This window comes from Anser brachyrhynchus (genome assembly GCF_964034855.1).
Source record: "Anser brachyrhynchus genome assembly, chromosome: 2".
In the NCBI taxonomy this organism is placed as follows: domain Eukaryota; kingdom Metazoa; phylum Chordata; class Aves; order Anseriformes; family Anatidae; genus Anser; species Anser brachyrhynchus.
In genome coordinates this window covers 23,986,908-24,008,661 of record NC_137695.1, presented here as the reverse complement: position 1 = coordinate 24,008,661, position 21,754 = coordinate 23,986,908, and the positions used below count along the sequence as shown (strand labels likewise).

General features: G+C 39.6%; 1 protein-coding gene across 1 annotated transcript in view; it reads right to left on the bottom strand.

Annotated features, from left to right (window-relative positions):
• LOC308190782 (uncharacterized protein) overlaps nt 1-21,017 on the bottom strand; it is a 185,518-nt gene extending 164,501 nt beyond the window's left edge. Inside the window, exon 1 of the mRNA XM_080582488.1 lies at nt 17,841-21,017. Coding sequence (XP_080438614.1) covers nt 18,342-20,837 — 2,496 coding nt within the window. The 5' untranslated portion in view covers nt 20,838-21,017 and the 3' untranslated portion in view covers nt 17,841-18,341. The remainder of the gene's footprint in view (nt 1-17,840) is intronic.
• Between the last annotated feature and the right edge of the window lie 737 nt (nt 21,018-21,754).

Genomic DNA, 21,754 nt, shown 5'->3' with positions numbered 1-21,754 from the left:
TGCTAATGGCAGTTACATAACTGCTTGAAATTGATTTTACACATTGATGTGGTATTTTAGTATTGATATAAAACTTATATCTTAAATAAGTCAGGTACCTTTATTACTTAAGCAGACTCACCAAGTGTGTTTTATGCAGAATATCCAGTCTGCTAAATTGAGTTGATGTGATATACAGTTATGGTTCTGCAAGAACATCAGGAAAAGACTGCAAGGAAAACAATTGAGAAAGAAATGTAGGATGAGAGCTGAAAAAGGATAACACAACTTATATCAGGGTGAGAGAAAATGGTTATAAAACCATACCTAAAACTCAAAGGCTGGATAAATGAAGAAGAGTTTTGGAGGCATTTGTTCCAGGAGAGGCAGCAGTCCAGGGGACAGTTTCTTTTTATCAGCTAGCAAAGCAACAGGGAACTGCAAGGAAAAGCTATGGAATTTATATGTAGCAGCAGAAAGAAAATTGTCAGAACTAAATTACTGATCCTTACCTGCCATATTCCTGACAGATGCTTGTTCCTTAATAAATGTCCATGCATGGAGTCCATCAACCTACCGTTAGCTTCCTTAAAGACTGTCTGCTGTCTGTTAATGTGTTCTCTCCACACTCAAAAGGCAAATGCACAGGCACATATGAAACCAATTTTCCACTCATTTTAGACAGTTTTGGAGGTGTCAAGGGAGTCTAGACTTAGATTAGGTGCTTGATGCTTTGGACTTAACCTATGTAATTATATCTATTGTGAAACTGGCTCTTCTGGCAAATGGGGACTTACAAAAAGTTAGACTCAAGCAGGAAATTGTTGGCCATCTATGACAATTATAGGTATGTTTTTCTGCCACGGATTGATACTGTAGACATGAAACCTCAAGCAGCATGGAAGAAATGGCATACTTACGCATGAAGACACATGTTTTGTGGAAGTAAATTAAATGTGCATTTTTTTTTTAATGTAGTTTCCTCAAAGTTTCTGGTTGAATAAGGATGTGCACAACAGAACATCAAGCACGCTCCTTTTCTTTGTGCAGTTGTTGAAATGAAATACTAGACAAAGAGCAGGCTAAACGGGTCTGATACCAAATAACAAAACACTGCGCATTAAGTGATTATGCTAAGTTTCTCTGCCTGACTGCCTAAGGAAAATAACTCAGCATGGGTCAGATCCTCAGCTGACACAATGGTGTAGATTCACTGAAACAAAAGAGAAGCTGTAACTATAAATATTTTGCCACTTCAGAGTAACTCTGTGTTGAAAAATCATATAACACAGGCTTTCCTGTTCTAAGTCGTTCTTCTTTCTGCATGTACCACCTCTGGTGAACTCCAGGCATATTTAATTATGTTACCATATGCTGGTCTTCTCAATAGACGTGTTTTTAATAACTTGACTCAAGACTGTTCATGAATAATTTAAGACCTGAGGAGGCAGGGACTTTTTGTTATTTTTATTATTATTATTCCTTAAAGCCAACCCTTCAGTGGACTCAGGAGCCAGGCTTCATCAGACAAAGTTTTTGCTTCCTTTCTAGCTCTGTTTTTACCTGCCCCCCCCCCCCCCCCCCCCAATCCTGTCCTAAAAATGTCACTATCCAAAACAGATTAAAACAGGTTGCAAACAGCAGGTAGGGTGTATCTTGTCTCCTTTAAGAAATTAAAATTTGAACAGCAATCTAAGCTAGCTCTAGGCTGCTTCTTTGGTTGAGGAGTTTAAGCCAAGAGTAAGTTAGGACAGTTTATCCCCCCTTTCCCCAGTTAGGATTAGGGCAGTTTTATCTCCAGCAATGAAAAGTCAAGGTGATCAGCTAGAACCAGGCGAAGTCTGGATTTTAGAAACAATAAAAAGGAAGTAAAGTAGAAGGGGAAAAGTAGGTCTGATTAAAATATGTTTACAAGTCTTGTATTTTTTTGTAATCCTGACCCAGTACAATTGGCACAGTGACACTTAAAGTAGTCCCCTCACCTGCGGATGTGTAAGTGTGGTTGAGCAGAATCCCCAAACACCTGCTTAAAACAAGCAGCACAATGAGTACTACGTGCTCTGACCTACCTCTGCAGAAGCATACATGCTTTGACTGATTGGCTAAGTGTTTCAGAAAACAATTTTCTTTCAGTTCAAAGCTCACTGGTTGAAGGGGCAAACAAACAAACAAAAAAGTATTATTTGTGATTAAATAAATAAATAGATGTGTAGAAATGCACACATATATAGACAAATGTGGCAATATTTTTATTTCTGTTTAATTGCTGCTGTTTTGGGTAACGTGGAGTATGCTTAATTGGCAGAAGTAGCAGAAAGTAGTCCTTTTTTCCGAAGTGGGGATAATGTTGTGCCTAATGCCTGCTGATAGTAGCTGCAGTAAGGATGAGATATTTTTATTTAAAATTTCCAGTGGAAATTTATGATACATTCTATTGTTTTGAATTGAACAGAAGATGTAGAATTACATCTAATTACACCACTAATTAGAAAAAGAATCCAGTTCTCTTATCAGTAAGTAATAAAATTTATTTTGGAGGGAATAGCAAATAAGATTTTTCTCTCACTTCTTTTAGATCTGAGAGATTTTGTTTATTTCTAATGATTCTTCACATTGCAGGGTCAGTGGAGACTGTGTTTTGTTCTTTCACTTTTTCTGAGTTCACATGATGCCACTCCTTTTACTAATGTCACAGTGTCAGATCCACTCTATAAATAGCCATTGTGCATTAAACCACTTTGCCACCTCGCATCTCTCTTTCACAGCATCCATTGCTTGCAACAAAGCAGTCAGCTAATTTTTCTCTGTGCGTGGCACAGCAGAAGATTCGGTAGGAGCTGGTCTAACAGAGCAATGATTGATGACCATAATCGACCCTGTCTGGATAGAAAGTGTATCACCTACCAATTTGTTCTGTTCCTGCCAGCTAGAAAAGCAAAGGTCCTGACTCCACTAACAAAATAGCTGAAGATCTCTGGCATGGCAGCAAACCTCTGCACCAACTATTAGAATCAGTTGACACCTATTTGCCATGTGAATAAAGAAATCTAAACCTCCTCACCCTCTAGCTATAAACTAGCCAGGCTGTAGGTTAATTTTTCTCTGCAGAAAGGCTAAGCAGGCAGGAAACATAAACAGACCAAAGGAGTTGATTCTGAAGGACTGGAACAATGTGTGCCTCATAGCTCCAACATGGTTTTCAAAGTATGGGGAAGATACAGCTTTAAAGAATCACAGAATCATGGAATGGTTTGGATTGGAAGATTTAAAGACCATCCAGTTCCAACCCTCTTGCCATAGGCAGGGACACTTGCCACCAGACCAAGTTGCTCAGAGCCCCATCCAACTTGGGGCATCCATAGCTTCTCTGGGCAACCTGTTCCAGTGCCTCACTACCCTCAGGGTAAAGAATTTCTTCTGAATATTTATTCTAAATCTACCTCTTTTAATTGAAAAACATTACTCCTTGTAATGGAGTACTATCACTACACTACTAGTTACTACTAGTGATAGTAACTACTATTACTTCAGTGCCTGAAAAAGTGTCCTCCCCAACTTTCCTGTAGGCTCCTTCAGGTACTGGAAGGCTGCTATAAGGTCTCCCCAGAGCCTTCTCCTCCAGGCTGAACAACCTCAACTCCCTTAGCCTGTCTTCACAGGAGAGGTGCTCCAGCTCATGGATCATCTTCATGGCTCTCCTCTGGACTTATTCTACTGCATCCATGTCCTTCTTATGCTGGGGGCCCCAGGGCTGAAAGCAATATTCTAGGGAAGTAGGAGAAGAGAGAATACCCTTCAAAATGTTTTCTGTTTTTCACTCTATTTCACATTCTCAACTCATATAGTTTGCCTTGAGACAAATGGTTATAAGGTGACCAAATAGTCAAACTTGTTGTGACAATCTGGACAGTTCCCAAACAGTGTGCAGGTTTTCCTGTTGAAATAGAAAGATTTTTTGGTCCTTTCCAGTGGAGGTACTTGAAGCCATTCAACATAGACACATTCTGTGTTCAGGAAAACTCTTCAGTGATAATCTGTTTTCTCTGAAGACAGAGGCATTTTCAAAATCGGTATTTCTTTGTGCAATTGAGCCTTTTAAATTGTACTCATTTCTATTGTAGAAGTTTCTTCCTGTTATGGACTGATTTCGGTTATTTAGGCTGTTAATCATCTGGGATTGTACTACAATTTAAACTTCATGCCTATTATTATTTGTTGTTGTTGTTGTTGTTGTTTGTTGTTTTTGAAGATTTTGTGATGCTGGAAGAAGCAATTCACTGCTTCGAGATATTTTTATATTTCACAGAATCATAGAATCATTAAGGTTGGAAAAGACCTCCAAGATCATCTGGTCCAACCATCATCCTACCACCACTATCACCCACAGAACCATGTCCCTAAGCGCCAGATCCAACCTTTTCTTAAACAGCCCCAGGGACAGTGATGCCACCACCTCCCTGGGCAACCCATTCCAATGCCTGACTACTCTTTCTGAGAAGAAATTTTCCTTAATTTCCAACCTAAACTTCCCCTGGTGCAACTCGAGGCCATTCCCTCTAGTCCTATCACTAGTTACCTGTGAGAAGAGGCCAACCCCCAGCCCCCCACACTTTCCTTTCAGGTAGTTGTAGAGAGCAATGAGGTCTCCCCTGAACCTTCTCTTCTCCAGACTAAATAACCCCAGTTGCCTCAGGTGTTCCTCACAGGACTTGTGTTCCAGGCCCTTCACCAGCTTCGTAGCCCTTCTCTGGACATGCTCCAGGGCCTCGATGTCCTTCTTGTAGTGAGGGGCACAAAGCTGAACACAGTGCTCGAGGTGCGGCCTCACCAGAGCCGATTACAGGGGGACGATCACCTCCCTGGTCCTGCTGGCTACGCTATTCCTGACACAAGCCAGGATGCCATTGACCTTCTTGGCCACTGCTGGCTCATTTTCAGGCAAGCATTTTCCAACACCTCCCTTTTCCTCTGCACAGCTTTACAGCCACTCTCCCCAAAGCCTGTAAAGTTGCATGGGATTGTTGTGACCAAAGTGCAGGACACTATGAACCTCATCCTACTGGTCTCTGACCATTGATCCAAACCACAGTCTCTGTTTCCCACAATCCCTGCTGATTGTTACCCAAGACAAGGAGAAGCTATTAATTTTCCTGATGCTTTTTTTTTTTTTTTTAGTAGGGGAGCCATTACCTTAATGCACAGATTCTAGTAAAGTATGTAAGTCTAACAGAAAATTCTTGCAGGAAAAAGTGCAAAGTTGGACAGATTTTTTTTCTCGCTTTTATTCTCTGTTTGTTTTCCTGTTTTTGTTTTCCAGTCTGTCTATTGGCCATGGCCTTGAGACCATCTTGTTTCTTTTCACTGTTGGATCTTGCTTCACCTTTGGCTTTTGTTCCAGAATCCTTTCATGATTTCTTTTACTGAAAACAATTTATTTAAAGAATATCATTATGACATCTACTTTTGTTGAATGTCCTCCTATTTCATGTGTTGATTACATTGCTTTAGGAATGAAGCCAAAGATCAATGTAAAAGATTTCTTCTATGTAGAATTTTCCTTCTAAAATTTGATTTTTGCAAGGAATTCACTGTCTGATAACATAGCTGACCCCAAACTATAAAGGATATTGAACAAATGGAATCTCAGGGCACATAACAATGCCTGTAGCCTGCGCCTACGTGGCTGTTAGCAACCAGTGCTCATAATTACAAAGCTCCCTCTGCTTAGGGAGCTTTTGTGGCAGTGTGGTTCCCCCAAGCTGTTCAGTGTGGCTGCCTTGCGGAACGTTTGGAGATGTATGGAAGAAGTGCAAGAGTAAAGAGTATACACACCTGTACTGCATGAATTATAGCTTTTAAAATCAAACAAAAGAAGGGCTTGAGGCTTGTCCAAACCCATGGATAGATGTTTTTGTGTCCAATCATCATGCAGATTTTTCTCTGCTCTTGGCAATGGGCAATACAGTCCTTTGTTTGTTTTTGTTTTCAAGCCCAACTAACCAACCACCCTGAGGCAACCTAGAATTGGTCAGTTAAATACTTAACACTTCATAAAATATCAGGCAGCAGGAACAGGCTTTTGCAATGGGAAACATCTGACAAGGTGGAAAGAAGCCCTCTCTTTCCTCCTGCAGGGACTGGTAGCTGAAGGAGGCTCTTGTAACTGATACATCTGGTATCTGTACCCTGATGAGCTCCCCACATGTGAGGGAAACTGGTCGCCTCATCTGGCTTTGATTTCCTTAAATGTCAATGTCTGTTCAAAGTTACTTAGGCTTCCTCTCCAGTCACCAGTGAGAAGCAGGCATTCCATGCCACATTAAGTGTTTGAGAGATGGGATGAATGGCACTCAGATACATAGCTGTCTTTCTCTGATAACTCTGTGTGGAGCAGGTATAATGACTCATTGTCCAACTTAGACTAGGCAATTAGCTTTTAGCCAGCTATAATGTTGTGTGATTAATCCTGTACAGGATGGTTAGAGTCTGTCTGAGCAGTTTTCTAGCAGAGGAGAAACTCATGAGAAGGACCACTGATATATTCATGCTGAATTTACTTTCTTTACATCTGTGTTCTACTTACATTATGTAAAGAGAAAGGTAAAGGAATTGAAGGAATTATATTTTTCCCCCTTTATTAGTGAACAACTTCTGTGATTGTAGACAGAAACAAGAGAAGACTGCTTTTTTTTTTTTTCCTTCCTGGCTGAATGGCTTTCTCTTTACAAACTCACATCTCTAGCAAAATCACATCAGCAACACTCTTATCTTCATAAGACTAAACATTTGTTTGGATGTTAGAAAAACAACTAAGAACCCCCATTACCTGGGGACACTTGACATGATATAATGCACATTTGTACTTGTTTTCAGTAAGTAAAAAAATGGATTTTCTTGAAGTTACTCTACGTGTAATTGGCAGCTGACACAAAGCTTATCTGCACTGTGTACTGATTGTTACTAGAATAATGTTAAAGCACAGCACTTTGTAGCATTTACTTTATGTTCAATACCGCTATGCATAGTATGTTACTGACTACACGTATAATTCAGCATAACACATACAATGAGTTGTGAGGAAAACAACTCACTTTTTGTGGGGAAAAAATCATATCTACTTCTGCAAAAATAAAAACCAACCAAACAAAAAAAAGCTCTTATTGTCATGAAAAGAGCAGAACTGCAAATGACTTGTGTTCTTCATCTTCATGAGAAAGAACAACCGTTGTCCAAGGAATTGGCACATAGGGAAATACGCCTGCCCTGAGGTTCATGTTACTGCACAGAGGAAGCTTCAAGGTTTCCAGCTAAACTATTTGACAACTCTGCCCGTGAGTCAGATCCTGCTGCTAGAGAAATATCTTTCAAAGCCTAGCATCTGGGTCCTTTATTGCAATCCAAGAAGAATGGAAATGATGTTTTAGTTTGACTGTAGCTGGCATGGGCTTAGACAGAACTGTCAGAGTTACCATTGCCTTTATCTCCTTTCAGATATCTTGTTTTCTATCAGTTTCTTATTTAAGTAGATCTAGGATGTTTTATTTTGTTGTTTTGTTTTGGTTTATTACCTTTCCCACCCTGCTAATATTGCTCTGTATTTTATTCTGAATGTCACTGGTTGAAAGAGGTGGGTTCTGCTCTACAGTGAATTAGATGCAGACCTTCCTTTTTTGTACACAGGCGACCCAACAAGCTGAAACAGGTTTTATATCTGAAGGCTCAATAGAGGGATAGTCACATGTTTCTATATGTTGGATGTAGCTTTTCAGTTGAAAAGGCAAACAAATCTATTTCAAACTGTGTTACAGCCAAGTCCTGAAGGAACTGGCTGATGTAGTTGCCAAGCCTCTCCCCATCATATCTGAAACTATGCCAAAGTCCCCAGTGACTGGAAAAATGGAAACATCACTTCCATTTTTAAACAGGGTAGAAAGGAAGACCCCAAGCTCACAGGCTGGTGAGCTGCACCCCTGTGGCTGGGAAGATCATAGAATAGATCCTCTTGTAGATCTTGCAACACAAGGTTGCCAGATGCATTCCTAGAAATATGCTCAGCCAGCAAACCAGATAACAAGCTTTAGCACCTTCTCTAATTCTTTTGTGTCTTCACTATATTACTGATACACTGCTTGAACTTGTGTGGGACACAACCTTTTCCTGCAAGCCCCATGAGTTGGTGGTGCTTTCTTGAAAAGATGACCATCATTCACTGTTGTAGCTTGGGACAGGATGCAACATAACCCAAACTTTTGCAATCCTGTGCAAAATCTATTTTAAACCAAATGGGACATTTTTAAATGGAGGTCAAGGGTTTTGCAATATTCTGTTTTTGAAACTAAACAAAAATCTTTGTGAGACCAAGATATTATAAATTTTTAATTAGAGGCTTAGAAATGGATTCAGGTTTTCCATAAGGAAATAGCAAATTTGAGGAATGGTTTGATTAAAAGTTAATTTTAGTCCAGGAAACCAGAATAATTTCGAAAACATCTACAATATTCCAGGGAAGAAGTGGATTTTTCTCTAATATTTTTAAGGAATTATACAGATTATATATATGTGTATATGTTTACATTTCCTCTGTAAGTTCTGTTTGGTTCTGTAGTCATTCACAGGAACTGATTCAATATTCAGGACAGAAGATATTTCACCATCCAATAACTGGCCTAATGTACATTCTCTCTTACTAATCTGATTTTGGAAAAGTGACTAGGTTTCTCTTTCTTTCTTTCTTTCTTTCTTTCTTTCTTTCTTTCTTTCTTTCTTTCTTTCTTTCTTTCTTTCTTTCTTTCTTTCTTCTTTCTTTCTCTTTCTTTCTTTCTTTCTTTCTTTCTTTCTTTCTTTCTTTCTTTCTTTCTTTCTCTCTCTCTCTTTCTTTCTCTCTTTCTCTCTTTCCCTCTCTCTTTCCCTCTCTTTCTTTCTTTCTTTCTTTCTTTCTTTCTTTCTTTCTTTCTTTCTTTCTTTCTTTCTTTCTTTCTTTCTTTCTTTCTTTCTTTCTTTCTTTCTTTCTTTCTTTCTTTCTTTCTTTTTCTCTTCCTTCCTTCCTTCCTTCCTTCCTTCCTTCCTTCCTTCCTTCCTTCCTTCCTTCCTTCCTTCCTTCCTTCCTTCCTTCCTTTTTCTTTCTCTCTCTGTCTCTTTCTCTCTTTCTCTTTTTTCTTTTCTCTCTTTTTTTTATAAATATATAATATAATATCTCATTGATGATATTTATCCTTGATGAATTTACAGATGAGTAACATATCAGAACGTCTACTCATAGCCTGAGGTTTTTCTGAAATCTCTCTCTGGCAAGGAGTTTTGCCTATTACCACACCCTTGCAGGGCTAGCTTCTTGGTTTTGGATTGGCTTCTTCTTCTAAACTACTTTGGCCAAAAGCTAATGAAATTTATTTCAACCTACCTGCAAATATGGAAGTCCATTCTTCACACCTGCAGATTCACTTTTTCCTCTCCTACATGCTCAGATTACTGATTTACTCAGACTACAGAAAGGAAAGGTTAATATGGAGTTATGATATCACAGGGTAGGGACAGCTTCATGTAGCACGAATCAAACCTGAGGGACAGAATTTAGATTAAAAGGCATTGCAAGAGGTGAAGAAATTCCCTTTTCTTAGCACTGAGGATAAACCTATCTAAAATAAAGTTTCTAACAAACTTAAATTCTGGGGCAGTTTTTTAATGTCATAAAATAATTGATTTTATTGTCTACTCAGATATACAGGTGGTGAATATAATGGTAAAACATTCATCCTTGCTCAAATGTAAGTAAATCTGATCTTTCCTGAACTGATACAGTCCATCTCTTAAAGGCTGTCTTGCTCAAAATGTATTTTTAAGGTTTCTGCTATTATTTAGCATTTAAACTCTATCATCAAAAATATCATCAGTGTCTGAGCAAATAGATATTTCTTAAAATATTCTAGCTATTGACTCTCTTGATTAAGTGAAGAATTGCTCTGCTGCTTTTCACATTATTGCACTCTTCATTTGACTACTCGTGGGTGGATATTTCAAACAAAATCTTTTTGATTAGGAGAGTGTAGGTGATATATTATTTTCTCATTTCCAAATAATCTCCCCATTAGAGGAAGTGTGAGTGGTAAATGAGGAGTTTCTCCTTCGGGTGTCCGCTGTGTGCATACAGCAAGTTTCTCAGGAAATGCTCATTGGTATTTGTAAACGATCTGTTCTCCATCTGAGAGCTTTAAGTATGGGATGCAGCTGCTCATGCTTTGCCCCATTTGTAAATAGTTTTAAATATGCATGATCATTTCTGGCAGATTGCTTTACTTGCAGAATTTATGAGGTTTTTTGACTTCTCTATTATAGCATAATTCACCATAGTATTCCTGCACCTTTTTTTCCAAATAAACAGAAAAGAAGCACATTCTGAGAGCCAGGATTTTAAGATGAACAGTAAGAAAATGTAAAATTACGGAATGCCAGTAATTCTCATGTTTAGATTGCTAATCACTTACCCCCCAGGAGTACTTTTCCCTCCCCTTCTTATTCAATATGCCATATGTCAGCAATTATCAGTGAGTCAAATTACAGCTCAACACAGTTTTGCTCATATAGTTAGAGGTGAAGGCAAGAACCAAACTTAATCCAGCAACTATTTGTAAGTGCAATGCAAAGGGCACATGGAAATTGGTTAGAAAATTATGGATGGTGAAATGTCAATGTTATAAATTATTTTAGTTGCAGTGTTCTAGGAGGCAAGGAGGAGCTTAGTAAATAAGGAAGATTTCTAAAGTTTCTTATGTTTTGACAAAAGCCTGTAAGTCCTTTTACTCCAAGACCCAAAAAGCTGACTGGAATTGGGAACCCATAGTGCCAATGATATCTGTGTGATGCATTTTGACCTGCAAACTACCACTTTCTAGGCATGATACATCGCCTGTGGCATACAGATGAGTGGCATTGGATAGCTGGGCTTATATATGCTTGTTTCTAAAATAAAGGATACATGTAGATTACTTCTGCCACAGGGAAGCAACTCAGATCACACAAGTATTCTGCTGGGCTCTATCTGAGGAGTGAGCCCCACCTCACTCCAATTCAGGATTTCCTTGTGGTTTCTCAATATTCTCTGTAGATTTTTCTAATGTGTCTGTATTCACATGCACATAAAATCATGTTTCTTGGACTGTTCAAAAGCGGAGGTGAAGTGACACAGTAGAAATAATACTAGAAGAATTCATTGAAGTAGTGACAACAATTACTAGTGACATCAGTGACATCACAGTGACAATCACTAGTGATAAATGTTAGAGTTCCCAGCAGAAACTTAATGTTTTATATAGTTACATCATTTTACAAAAAGCAAAGAAGTAAAAGAATGTTAGAAGTAATTGTTATTCTCCCTATCCTAACTTCTCAAATCCTAATTTTTACATAGTCCATATTTATTACCAAAACCATCAAATCAAAATGTGACTCATGACCACTGCAGGCTAGATTTTGATTTAGATGTCTCTTAAAGCATTTCTTTATACTGAGACTTTCCCCTATTGTTTGAGATGTTTTATAATTGATATTCATAAGAAAAAATCTGACAAGCCATGACATACTGTAAATGCATTTCAAACTTCTATGCCTGGCCCATCTATAATCTTTTAAAGAAGATAGTATTTCACTTCTCTAGTTATTCTTCATGAATCAGAACCAACATTATATTTTCTAATATGAACTTGTTTCCAGGTCTTCAGCTTGGCTTGTCACATTCCTAATTATCACATGGATATGTCACATGTTACTGTGTTATCTAAGCCTCTTAAAATCTTAAATGAGGGATTTCAGATACCACGTCCATTGTAGTTTGAATTATATCTAACCTTGAATTTCTATCTCCCAAACTTTCATTATCTCCTATGCCTGAATTCATATTAAACAAACAAACAAAACAAAACAAACAATAACAACAACAAAACCACAAGAAACCAAATTAGAAAATATATTGTATTTTTTTTGCATGATGGAGATGCTTGCCATAGTTAATGTTTCAAATGTGATGAGATATAATATTCTGGTTAAAATAGTATTTACAGGACTATTCTCTGACACAACTGGATCTCCTGCAGATATATGTCACTATTAAAATCTAGGTTTGCAACCCAGTTGTGGTCAGAGCCAGTGTGTTATCTTGCTGTATTTGTTTGACCATATGGCTGAAGAATTTCATATCACCTTAAACTACTTCATTATTTTTCACATCAAGGAAGAGTTTCTAAGAGGCTGGTGTCAGAATATCTTTATCTTCTGACAGAATTGTTGTGCCCATATATAAATGTCCATCTTCCACGCCTCAGGTTGCCAGCATGCTGACTGTCTTATATAAGTTAGTAATCTTCAAGGGGCTTTTTTTTTCCTCAGTCAGGAAGGTGAGCTTTTGTATCATTGAAGCTATATCATTATTAATTCACAGATTTTTTTTTTTTATTTTTTCATAAAATTGGAAATATTACACTTACCAAAATGCTAATATTGCCTATTAGCATATTACCTAAAGGAACAAAATAGAAAAAAAGATTGTGGTAAAAAATGCTGAAAGTTTTTGGAATATATTCTTTCCACCAGCAGACATTTGACCTACATTTTGACTGCAAGGTGCTCTGTGTCCAGGTCCTGTCAGGTTTTCATAGAGCAACTCAGATTATTGACAGAACATGTATACTGTGCTTCTATATGCAGTGATATCCCATGTACAGTAAGTCTGATAGCATCTAGGGTTTCCTGTTATGGCAAAGTTCAACTTCCATTAGTTACTGCAGTAACCAAAAGCCAGAAGCCAAGAGTCTTTCCTAAAGTCATCTCTTTCTGGTGTGAGGCACTGAGTGGACGTAAAAAGCAGCTGGGAGGTGCAATGAGCAGATAATATAGAAAGGATAGGAGGTAACTGTATGTGTTTACCAGGCACCTAACTGTTGCCGAGTTTGTTTCTTGTAAACGTCATTGCGAAGGAGAGTTTCAAGGAATGATTTGAAAGACAGCAACAATGTAATTTTGTGGACACCTGTGGGTAGCTCAAAAGTGTTTGCCTAAAAACTTTGTAAGTGTAGGATGGAGCTGGCTGACCAGCAACAGGAGCTGATGTGGCAGCAGTTGGGGGATGGAGCCAAGGAGTAGGAGTAAGATAAAGCTAAGTAAAGGCAAGTTATTTTTAGTGCAGAACTAGTAGAAGGGAGGTCATTAGAGGAAGGCTGCAAGATGGTGACTGTAACTAAAATAGTGTGTTAGAAAGAGCTCCTTTGCTACATTACTTTATATTATTTTATAACTGTATTTCAAATACAGATATTTTAGAAGAGTTAAGATTTAGAAAAAGTTTTGGTGTAAAGTTGTAGGAAGAGGGCCAAGAGAAGAAAATGGCAAGGTTATCTGCCAATGGCAAGGTGAAAGTGCTGTCAAAAGTGATCAAGAAAGAAGAAAGGCAAGAAGGCCAGTGGAGAGAAAGATAAATGTTCAGACTGCTTATGGTAAGACAGCTGGATATCCAAGAGGATAATTTTTGGAGTGATAGCTCATGTAGACAGAAGGGGGTCAGGTCTGAAGCAAAGAAACAGGCCTATAATATAGCCTTCTTTCCCCTCCACTCCACAGAACTGTATAGTGAGAAGGGCAGTCTTGGGAATAACACATTTTGGAAATCACTAGAGAAGCTGAAGGAAAACAAAGAGAATTACAGATGGAGGAAACTGTGAGAGGACCAAATACTTTGGGGAACTTTAGAGTCATCACAACATACAGTCAGAAAGAAAGAAGGAAATAGAAACAGGACAACTGAACATTATTAACTTACTTTTATACCCAAATCTAGTATTAGATTCTTAAAAATAAAAATAGCAAATAACCTGGATTGCAGATATTTTGGATATCCATATTTTGAACATCCATTCCCAAGGTATCACATAAAATAACAGAAAAGCATGGACAAATGCTACTAAAGAGCTTAGAATCAATGAGAGTGAAATGGTAGAGGAAAGAAAACTATCAGAGGTGATGGAAATCACAGATTTCAGTCTGCACTGCAGAGGAAAAATTGAGCCAACAGGGAAATGCAGTGAAAGAAGAAGTAGTGAATGTGAAACAAATGAGTAGCAAGCAGACATGATTTGAGAAAACAAATTAAAGCATCCAGAAATAGATGAATAAAGTAGTACTTGTTTAGAAATTAGGTGAGATGCACAGTTAGACTCAAAAAGGTAAAACATCCTTACCTCTTTCCCCTTTTTCTTGAAATTCCATTTTTTTGCCCAACCTTAAAGTGATTCAATGAAAATACTGCCCCTACATCATATAATCTGAGACTGGAAGAGCTAGAGGTCTAGTGTGAGTGACTGATGGACCATTTCAAGACAGCTGAATAACAGTCTTACAGAAGAAGTTTCGAGTGGAGTTATAACTTTATACATCAAAGGAATTTAAGGTAAAAAGCTGTATTGGTATGAGAACTGCCAACAGTAATTTGCTTTCTTCTTTCTTCGCATTAAGAACAAATACAAAAACATTCTAAAATATAAAATGAGCCCTTTGTTGGTGAGAGAATTGCAATTACATCTCATCAAGGCACCTTAACAGAAAATCTTTCCTCCACTTCTTTCTCCCTTTGAGACTGAAGACTGGGATATGTCTTTTCATATTGGTATTTTTGATGCAAATTGTTTACCTTCTTGGACTCTTTGCACACCACCTGATTAGGCTAAAAAAAAAAATAATTAAAAAAATAGGACGATTAGATTAGTATTCTATGGTGCTTTCTTTTAAAACAGGGAAGTTGAAAAGTTTAACTGACAAGGTATTTGATCATTGTATATTCATAAACATCTTTCAAACTTCACAACTGCCATAATCAAAAAATGATAACTCAAGGCCCACCAAGGAAATATATATTCTCTCTACAATCCTTTTGATCATTCATATTTCTCTTTTTTTTGTCCCACTCTCTTCACACCCTCCCTCCTGATCTTGATGACCTCAAATAAAAATCAACAGAAAATTGCTCTTAAATTTGCTATCATCTTGTTAACCATAGGGATATATAACAGAAGATAAACAGAAGAGTAGTTTCTGTGCATGGTGAATAACTGTTTTGTTAAACTGCCTCTTCTCAATCTGAACTTCATGAGTTTCATGAAATTCAACAAAGAGAAATGCCAAATCCTGCACATGGAGGACATGATCCCCCACTCCAGTACAGGCTGTGGCCAACCAGCATAAAAACAGCCCTGCAAAACAGGTTTTAGGTGTCCTGGTGAACATAAGGTTGAACATGGGCAAGGAATGTTTCTTTGCAGAAAAGAAAGCCAACAGCCTCCAGGGCTGCATTCGGAAGAACATCATTGAAAATGATCCTTCCCCCCTGCTCCACATTGGTGAGTCAGATCTGGGCTTCTCAGTACCAGACAGGAAGGAACATACATACTGGAACAAGTCCAGTGAAGGGCTGCAAGGTGCTTAAAGGGAATGGAGCATCTCACATATGAGGAAAGACTGGGAGAGCTGGGATTCTTCAACCTGGAGAAGAGAAGGCTCAGGCATCTGTCTAAATATCTGCTAGGGGGTAGTAAAAAAGACATAGCCAGACTTTTCTCAGTGGTGGCCACTGGCACGAGGGCCCATGGGCACAAAATGAAAAACAGGATATTCCATTTAAATAAAGTTTTTATTTTTATTTATTTTTTAATTGTGAGGGTGATCAAGTAGTGGCACAGGTTGCTGAGAGAGGTTGTAGTGTCTCCATGCTTGGAGATATTCAAAAACCAGCTCAACAAAGTCCTTGGCAAACAGCTCCATTTGATCTTGCTTAAACAGGAGTTTTTACTAGACAATCTCTTGAGATGCCTTCCAACCTCAATCCCTCTGTGATTCTATGATTCTGTTTTATCTTTCCTTTTAATAAAGTGCACAAAGCTTTCTTCCAATAAACATTTATTTTTTCTGGCTGAGCATGTGTTTAAATTGTATTTCAGGATGCTGTATCATGTTTTGGGGAAGTTGTCTTTCCATTGTGTAAAAATAAATACCAGCTACAGACCTGGTATATGAATTTTGATGGATGGGAAGATTTTAAGGACTGGATTTCATTCAGATAAAAGGGGAAAAATCCAGTGATGAGGAAGCTGGCACTAACGGCTGTTGCTCTATTTAACATTCCTGTAAAGAAACTGTGAAGTCTGCACTAAAAAAAAAAAAAAAACACAAAACAAAACAAAAAAACAAACAAACAAACTGGCACAAGGGCCCATGGGCACAAAATGAAAAACAGGATATTCCATTTAAATAAAGTTTTTATTTTTATTTATTTTTTAATTGTGAGGGTGATCAAGTAGTGGCACAGGTTGCTGAGAGAGGTTGTGCATTTGCATTTGCATGCCTCTATGCATTTCTTAATAATTTCTACTCTTTTATTTACCAACCACTGAACATGTAGCTAATGAGGGTAGATTTCAGAAAACAATAATTATAGGATTTCTTTCCTGTCCAGTAGTAGCTAATTCAGAGGCCAGTCTGGTGCAGACAGTGCCATTTTCTGTTGGAGATATCAGTTCATAAATCTGATGACAACTTCAGAGAGCTCTTTCTAGATTTAGCCGATGACAAGAATAAAGCCCAGATTTCAGACTAGATCTGTGTTCTAATTTATCTTTATCTAATTTACACTTATTTTCTCTTGTGGAAAATAATCTATGAAATATCATTCTCAGTTTGTCCATGGAAGTCTAGTTTCTTTAGACTTCCCTGTAGTATTGAGAACGCAACATACGATCAATTTCCTCTTTGTCAACAGAAGGTCAAACCCAGATGCCTCTTTCTGTTCCTAATCTATCCTCTTAAATGAGTCTCATTTTGCATGAAATTGCTAAAGGTTTTTCAGTTCCAAAGATACTGCCAGAGCAACAAGCAGAGTGAGCATGAGTCTGAGACACAGAGGCAAGACGCTGAGGTTTTATAAGTGAATTATACAAATTAGACTTTGCATTTATATTTTAAACAATTACTTTGTAAAAATCAAAAATGATAAAAAAAGAATGTGTCCTGTCTTCAGCTAGGATACAGTTATTTTTCCTCTTAGCAACTCATATGGTGCTGTGTTTTGTATTTAGGATGAGAATAAGGTTTATAAAACACCAGTGTTTTAATTGTTGCAGAGCAGTGCTTACATTAAGTAAAGGACTTTTCATCTTCTCATGTTGCCCTGCCAGCAAGGATTCTGGGGGTGCACGAGGAGATGGTAGGTGACAGAACCAGGACAGCTGACCCAAACTGGCCAAAGAGATGACCCACACCATGTGGTGCCATGCTGAACAATTAATACGGATTGACTGGCTGAGGTGGGAGGGACTGCTATTGGAGACATTCTGGGTGTTGTTCAGCATTGTGCATCACTTGCTTTGTACATTCTCCCTTGTCCCACTGGGGGGTGAGGGGTGAGCAAACGGCTGTGCAGTGCTTAGATGCTGGCTGGGTTAAACCACAACAATTGACTGGAAAAGAAAGTTGTATTTAACAGGGGAAGAAGTTCCCCTTTCCTTTCTCCATTCTTTTTTGACTTCTTATCTTAGTCTCTTGAACTTAGTATCTCCTTTCTATATGGTATGTGGAACTATTTTTTTTTTTTTTGTTGTGGTTTAACCCGGCTGGCAGCTAAACACCACACAGCCGTTCGCTCACCCTCCCCCCTCCCTCTCTGGGATGGGGGAGAGAAACGGGAAAGTGAAGCCTGTGAGTTGAGATAAAGACAGTTTATTAAGACAGGAAAATAATAATAACAATAATAATAATAATAGTGATAATGGTAATAGTATTAACAATAATAATGTGTAAGAAAACAAGTGATGCACAATGCAATTGCTCACCACCCGCTGACCGATGCCCAGCCTATTCCCGAGCAGCCGGCCCCCCCACCCCGGCCAGCCACCCCTATATATTGTTTAGCATGACGTCAGATGGTATGGAATACCCCTTTGGCCAGTTTGGGTCAGCTGTCCTGGGTCTGTCCCCTCCCAGCTCCTGCTGCACCCCCAGCCTGCTCGCTGGCAGGACAGAGCAAGAAGCCGAAAAGTCCTTGGCCTGGTGTAAACACTGCTCTGCAACAATTAAAACATCAGCATGTTATCAGCGCTCTTCTCATCCTAATCCAAAACATAGCACCCTACCAGCTACTATGAGCTACTTAACTCTGTCCTAACTGGAACCAGGACAGATATCCACCCCTTATTCCATACCATTTATGTCATGCTCAGGTTACACTCTGTCCAATACATTCTAATTAATCACCATTTTCATCTATGATATATAGCAATCATGGTAGTGATGACATACATTATTACATAATAATTAACATACTACAATTCAACTCATGGGCTATTCTCACCCAGTATCAAATCCCCTTGAGGTACACACCGGACCTCCCCATTCTTTTGCATTACCCACCAAGTGCATCCAGGTCCCTGAGCAAAAGCAATTCCACGAATGGGTTTGCCTTTTCCTGAGGCAGGAGTAGCCCAGACTGTTTTACCCAGCATGTTTCTTACGTGCACTACAGGAACTTTATCCCCTTCTACAGTGCGTAACAGGTTTGATTGGGCAGGTCCAGCTCGGTTGGCAGATCCCCTGGTATTGACTAACCAGGTGGCCTTTGCCAAATGTGTATCCCAATTTTTGAATGTCCCAGCACCCATTGCTTTCAGTGTAGTCTTCAACAGTCCATTGTATCGTTCAACTTTTCCAGAGGCTGGTGCATGATAGGGGATGTGATACACCCACTCAATACCATGTTCTTTGGCCCAAGTGTCTATAAGGTTGTTTCGGAAATGAGTCCCGTTGTCTGACTCAATTCTCTCTGGGGTGCCATGTCGCCATAAGACTTGCTTTTCAAGGCCCAGGATAGTGTTCCGGGCGGTGGCATGGGGCACAGGATATGTTTCCAGCCATCCGGTGGTTGCTTCCACCATTGTAAGTACGTGGCGCTTGCCGTTGCGGGTTTGAGGGAGTGTGATGTAATCAATCTGCCAGGCCTCTCCATATTTATATTTCAGCCATCGTCCTCCATACCAAAGAGGTTTTGACCGTTTGGCTTGCTTGATTGCAGCACATGTTTCACAGTCATGAATAACCTGTGCTATAGTGTCCATGGTCAGGTCCACCCCTCGATCACGAGCCCATCTGTAGGTTGCATCTCTACCTTGATGGCCTGAGGTGTCATGGGCCCATCGGGCTATAAATAATTCACCTTTATGTTGCCAGTCCAGGTCCACCTGAGCCACTTCAATCTTAGCAGCCTGATCCACCTGCTGGTTGTTTTGGTGTTCTTCAGTAGCCCGATTCTTGGGCACATGAGCATCTACATGGCGTACCTTTACAACCAGGTTCTCTACCCGGGCAGCAATATCTTGCCACAATGCCGCAGCCCAAATGGGCTTGCCCCTGCGCTGCCAGTTGTTCTGCTTCCATTGCTGTAACCACCCCCACAGGGCATTTGCTACCATCCATGAATCAGTATAGAGATAGAGAACTGGCCACTTTTCTCGTTCAGCAATATCTAAAGCCAGCTGAATGGCTTTTACTTCTGCAAACTGACTCGATTCACCTTCTCCCTCAGCAGCTTCTGCAACTCGTCGTGTAGGACTCCATACAGCAGCTTTCCATCTCCGATGCTTTCCCACAATACGACAGGACCCGTCAGTGAACAAGGCATATTTCTTCTCATTTTCCGGTAGCTTGTTGTACAGGGGGGCTTCTTCAGCACGAACCACCTCCTCCTCTGATGATATCCCAAAGTATTTGCCTTCTGGCCAGTCCATAATCACCTCCAAGATTCCTGGGCGACTGGGGTTTCCTATTCGAGCCCGCTGAGTAATCAGTGCAACCCACTTGCTCCATGTAGCATCAGTTGCATGATGCGTAGAGGGGACCCTTCCTTTGAACATCCAGCCTAGTACCGGCAGTCGGGGTGCCAGGAGGAGCTGCGCTTCAGTACCGACCACTTCCGAAGCAGATCGAACTCCTTCATATGCTGCCAATATCTCCTTTTCAGTTGGAGTATAGCGGGCTTCAGATCCTCTGTATCCCCGACTCCAAAACCCCAGGGGTCGACCTCGAGTTTCCCCAGGTTCTTTCTGCCAGAGGCTCCAGGTGGGACCATTCTCTCCGGCTGCGGTGTAGAGCACATTCTTTACATCTGGTCCTGTTCGGACTGGCCCGAGGGCTACTGCATGAACTATTTCCTGCTTAATTTGTTCAAAGGCTTGTCGTTGCTCAGGGCCCCATTCAAAAGCATTCTTCTTACGGGTTACTTGGTAGAGCGGGTTTACAATCAGACTGTAATTTGGAATATGCATTCTCCAAAACCCCACGACACCTAGGAAAGTTTGTGTTTCTTTTTTGCTAGTTGGTGGAGACATAGCTGTTATCTTGTTGATCACATCCATTGGGATTTGACGACGTCCATCTTGCCATTTAATTCCTAAAAACTGGATCTCTCGTGCAGGTCCTTTAACTTTATTCTGTTTTATGGCAAAACCGGCCTTCAGAAGGATTTGGACTATTTTCTTCCCTTTCTCGAAAACTTCTTCTGCAGTGTCACCCCACACAATGATGTCATCGATGTACTGCAGGTGTTCAGGAGCTTCCCCCTGCTCCAGCGCAGACTGGATCAGTCCATGGCAAATGGTAGGGCTGTGTTTCCACCCCTGGGGCAGCCGATTCCAAGTATATTGGACTCCCCTCCAAGTGAAAGCAAACTGTGGCCTGCACTGTGCTGCTAGAGGGATGGAGAAAAATGCATTAGCGATATCAATTGTGGCATACCACTTGGCTGCCTTTGATTCCAGTTCATACTGGAGTTCTAGCATGTCCGGCACTGCAGCACTCAGTGGTGGCGTGACTTCGTTCAGGCCACGATAGTCCACTGTTAGTCTCCACTCACCATTAGACTTTCGCACTGGCCATATGGGACTATTAAAAGGTGAATGAGTCTTGCTGATCACTCCTTGGCTCTCCAGTTGACGAATTAGCTTATGGATGGGACTCAGGGAGTCAGGACATTTTTAAATTTCTCTCAGAGTTTCTTTGAATAATATTCACTTTTTTTGTACTTACTTGGTTCATTTTTCCTAGTGCTTTCATTAACAAAAGCAAACAAACAAAAAGTTAAAAAATTATGGCAATATTTTAGAAATTGAGTGTCTTTAGAAGCGTCCATTTTACAGAATCTTATCAGCTTTCCAGCTTTTATTCTGCCATTTCATTTTCTGGAAGACCATCCTCACAATCACACATGGGACAAACCTGGAAGATGGATGCTTCTTCTAAGCTGCCTTCCTTAACTCAGCTTGTTTTGCTAGCTGTGGCAGTACTTGCAGTCACACTGGCACAGAGCTGTGTGTGCTCTAGTTCCAATCACTACTTCTAGGGCAGTTTTTTGCAATACAAGATTAAATTGTGTATAAAGTGTTGATTCATTTGATGGATCGCACGAAGTTATGCTGACACTATAACAAAACTTCTCACTTTTCATCCTATATTATAAAGCATGTCAAAAAGCCTTGTTAATAAAAATTGCTGTAAAGTTTTAACATCCCTAGAGAACAAAAAATCACAAAATGTTTGAAGGTGCATAAGGACTGAACTACAGATGAGAGCATAGAACCCCTACACTGGCATTCCATCTCCAATAATGATTAATACCAGATGCTTCAGAGCAGACAAATGAACATACTGGACAATCAAAGAAGAGAAATGTTTCCACTGAACAGATTTCTCCTTATAA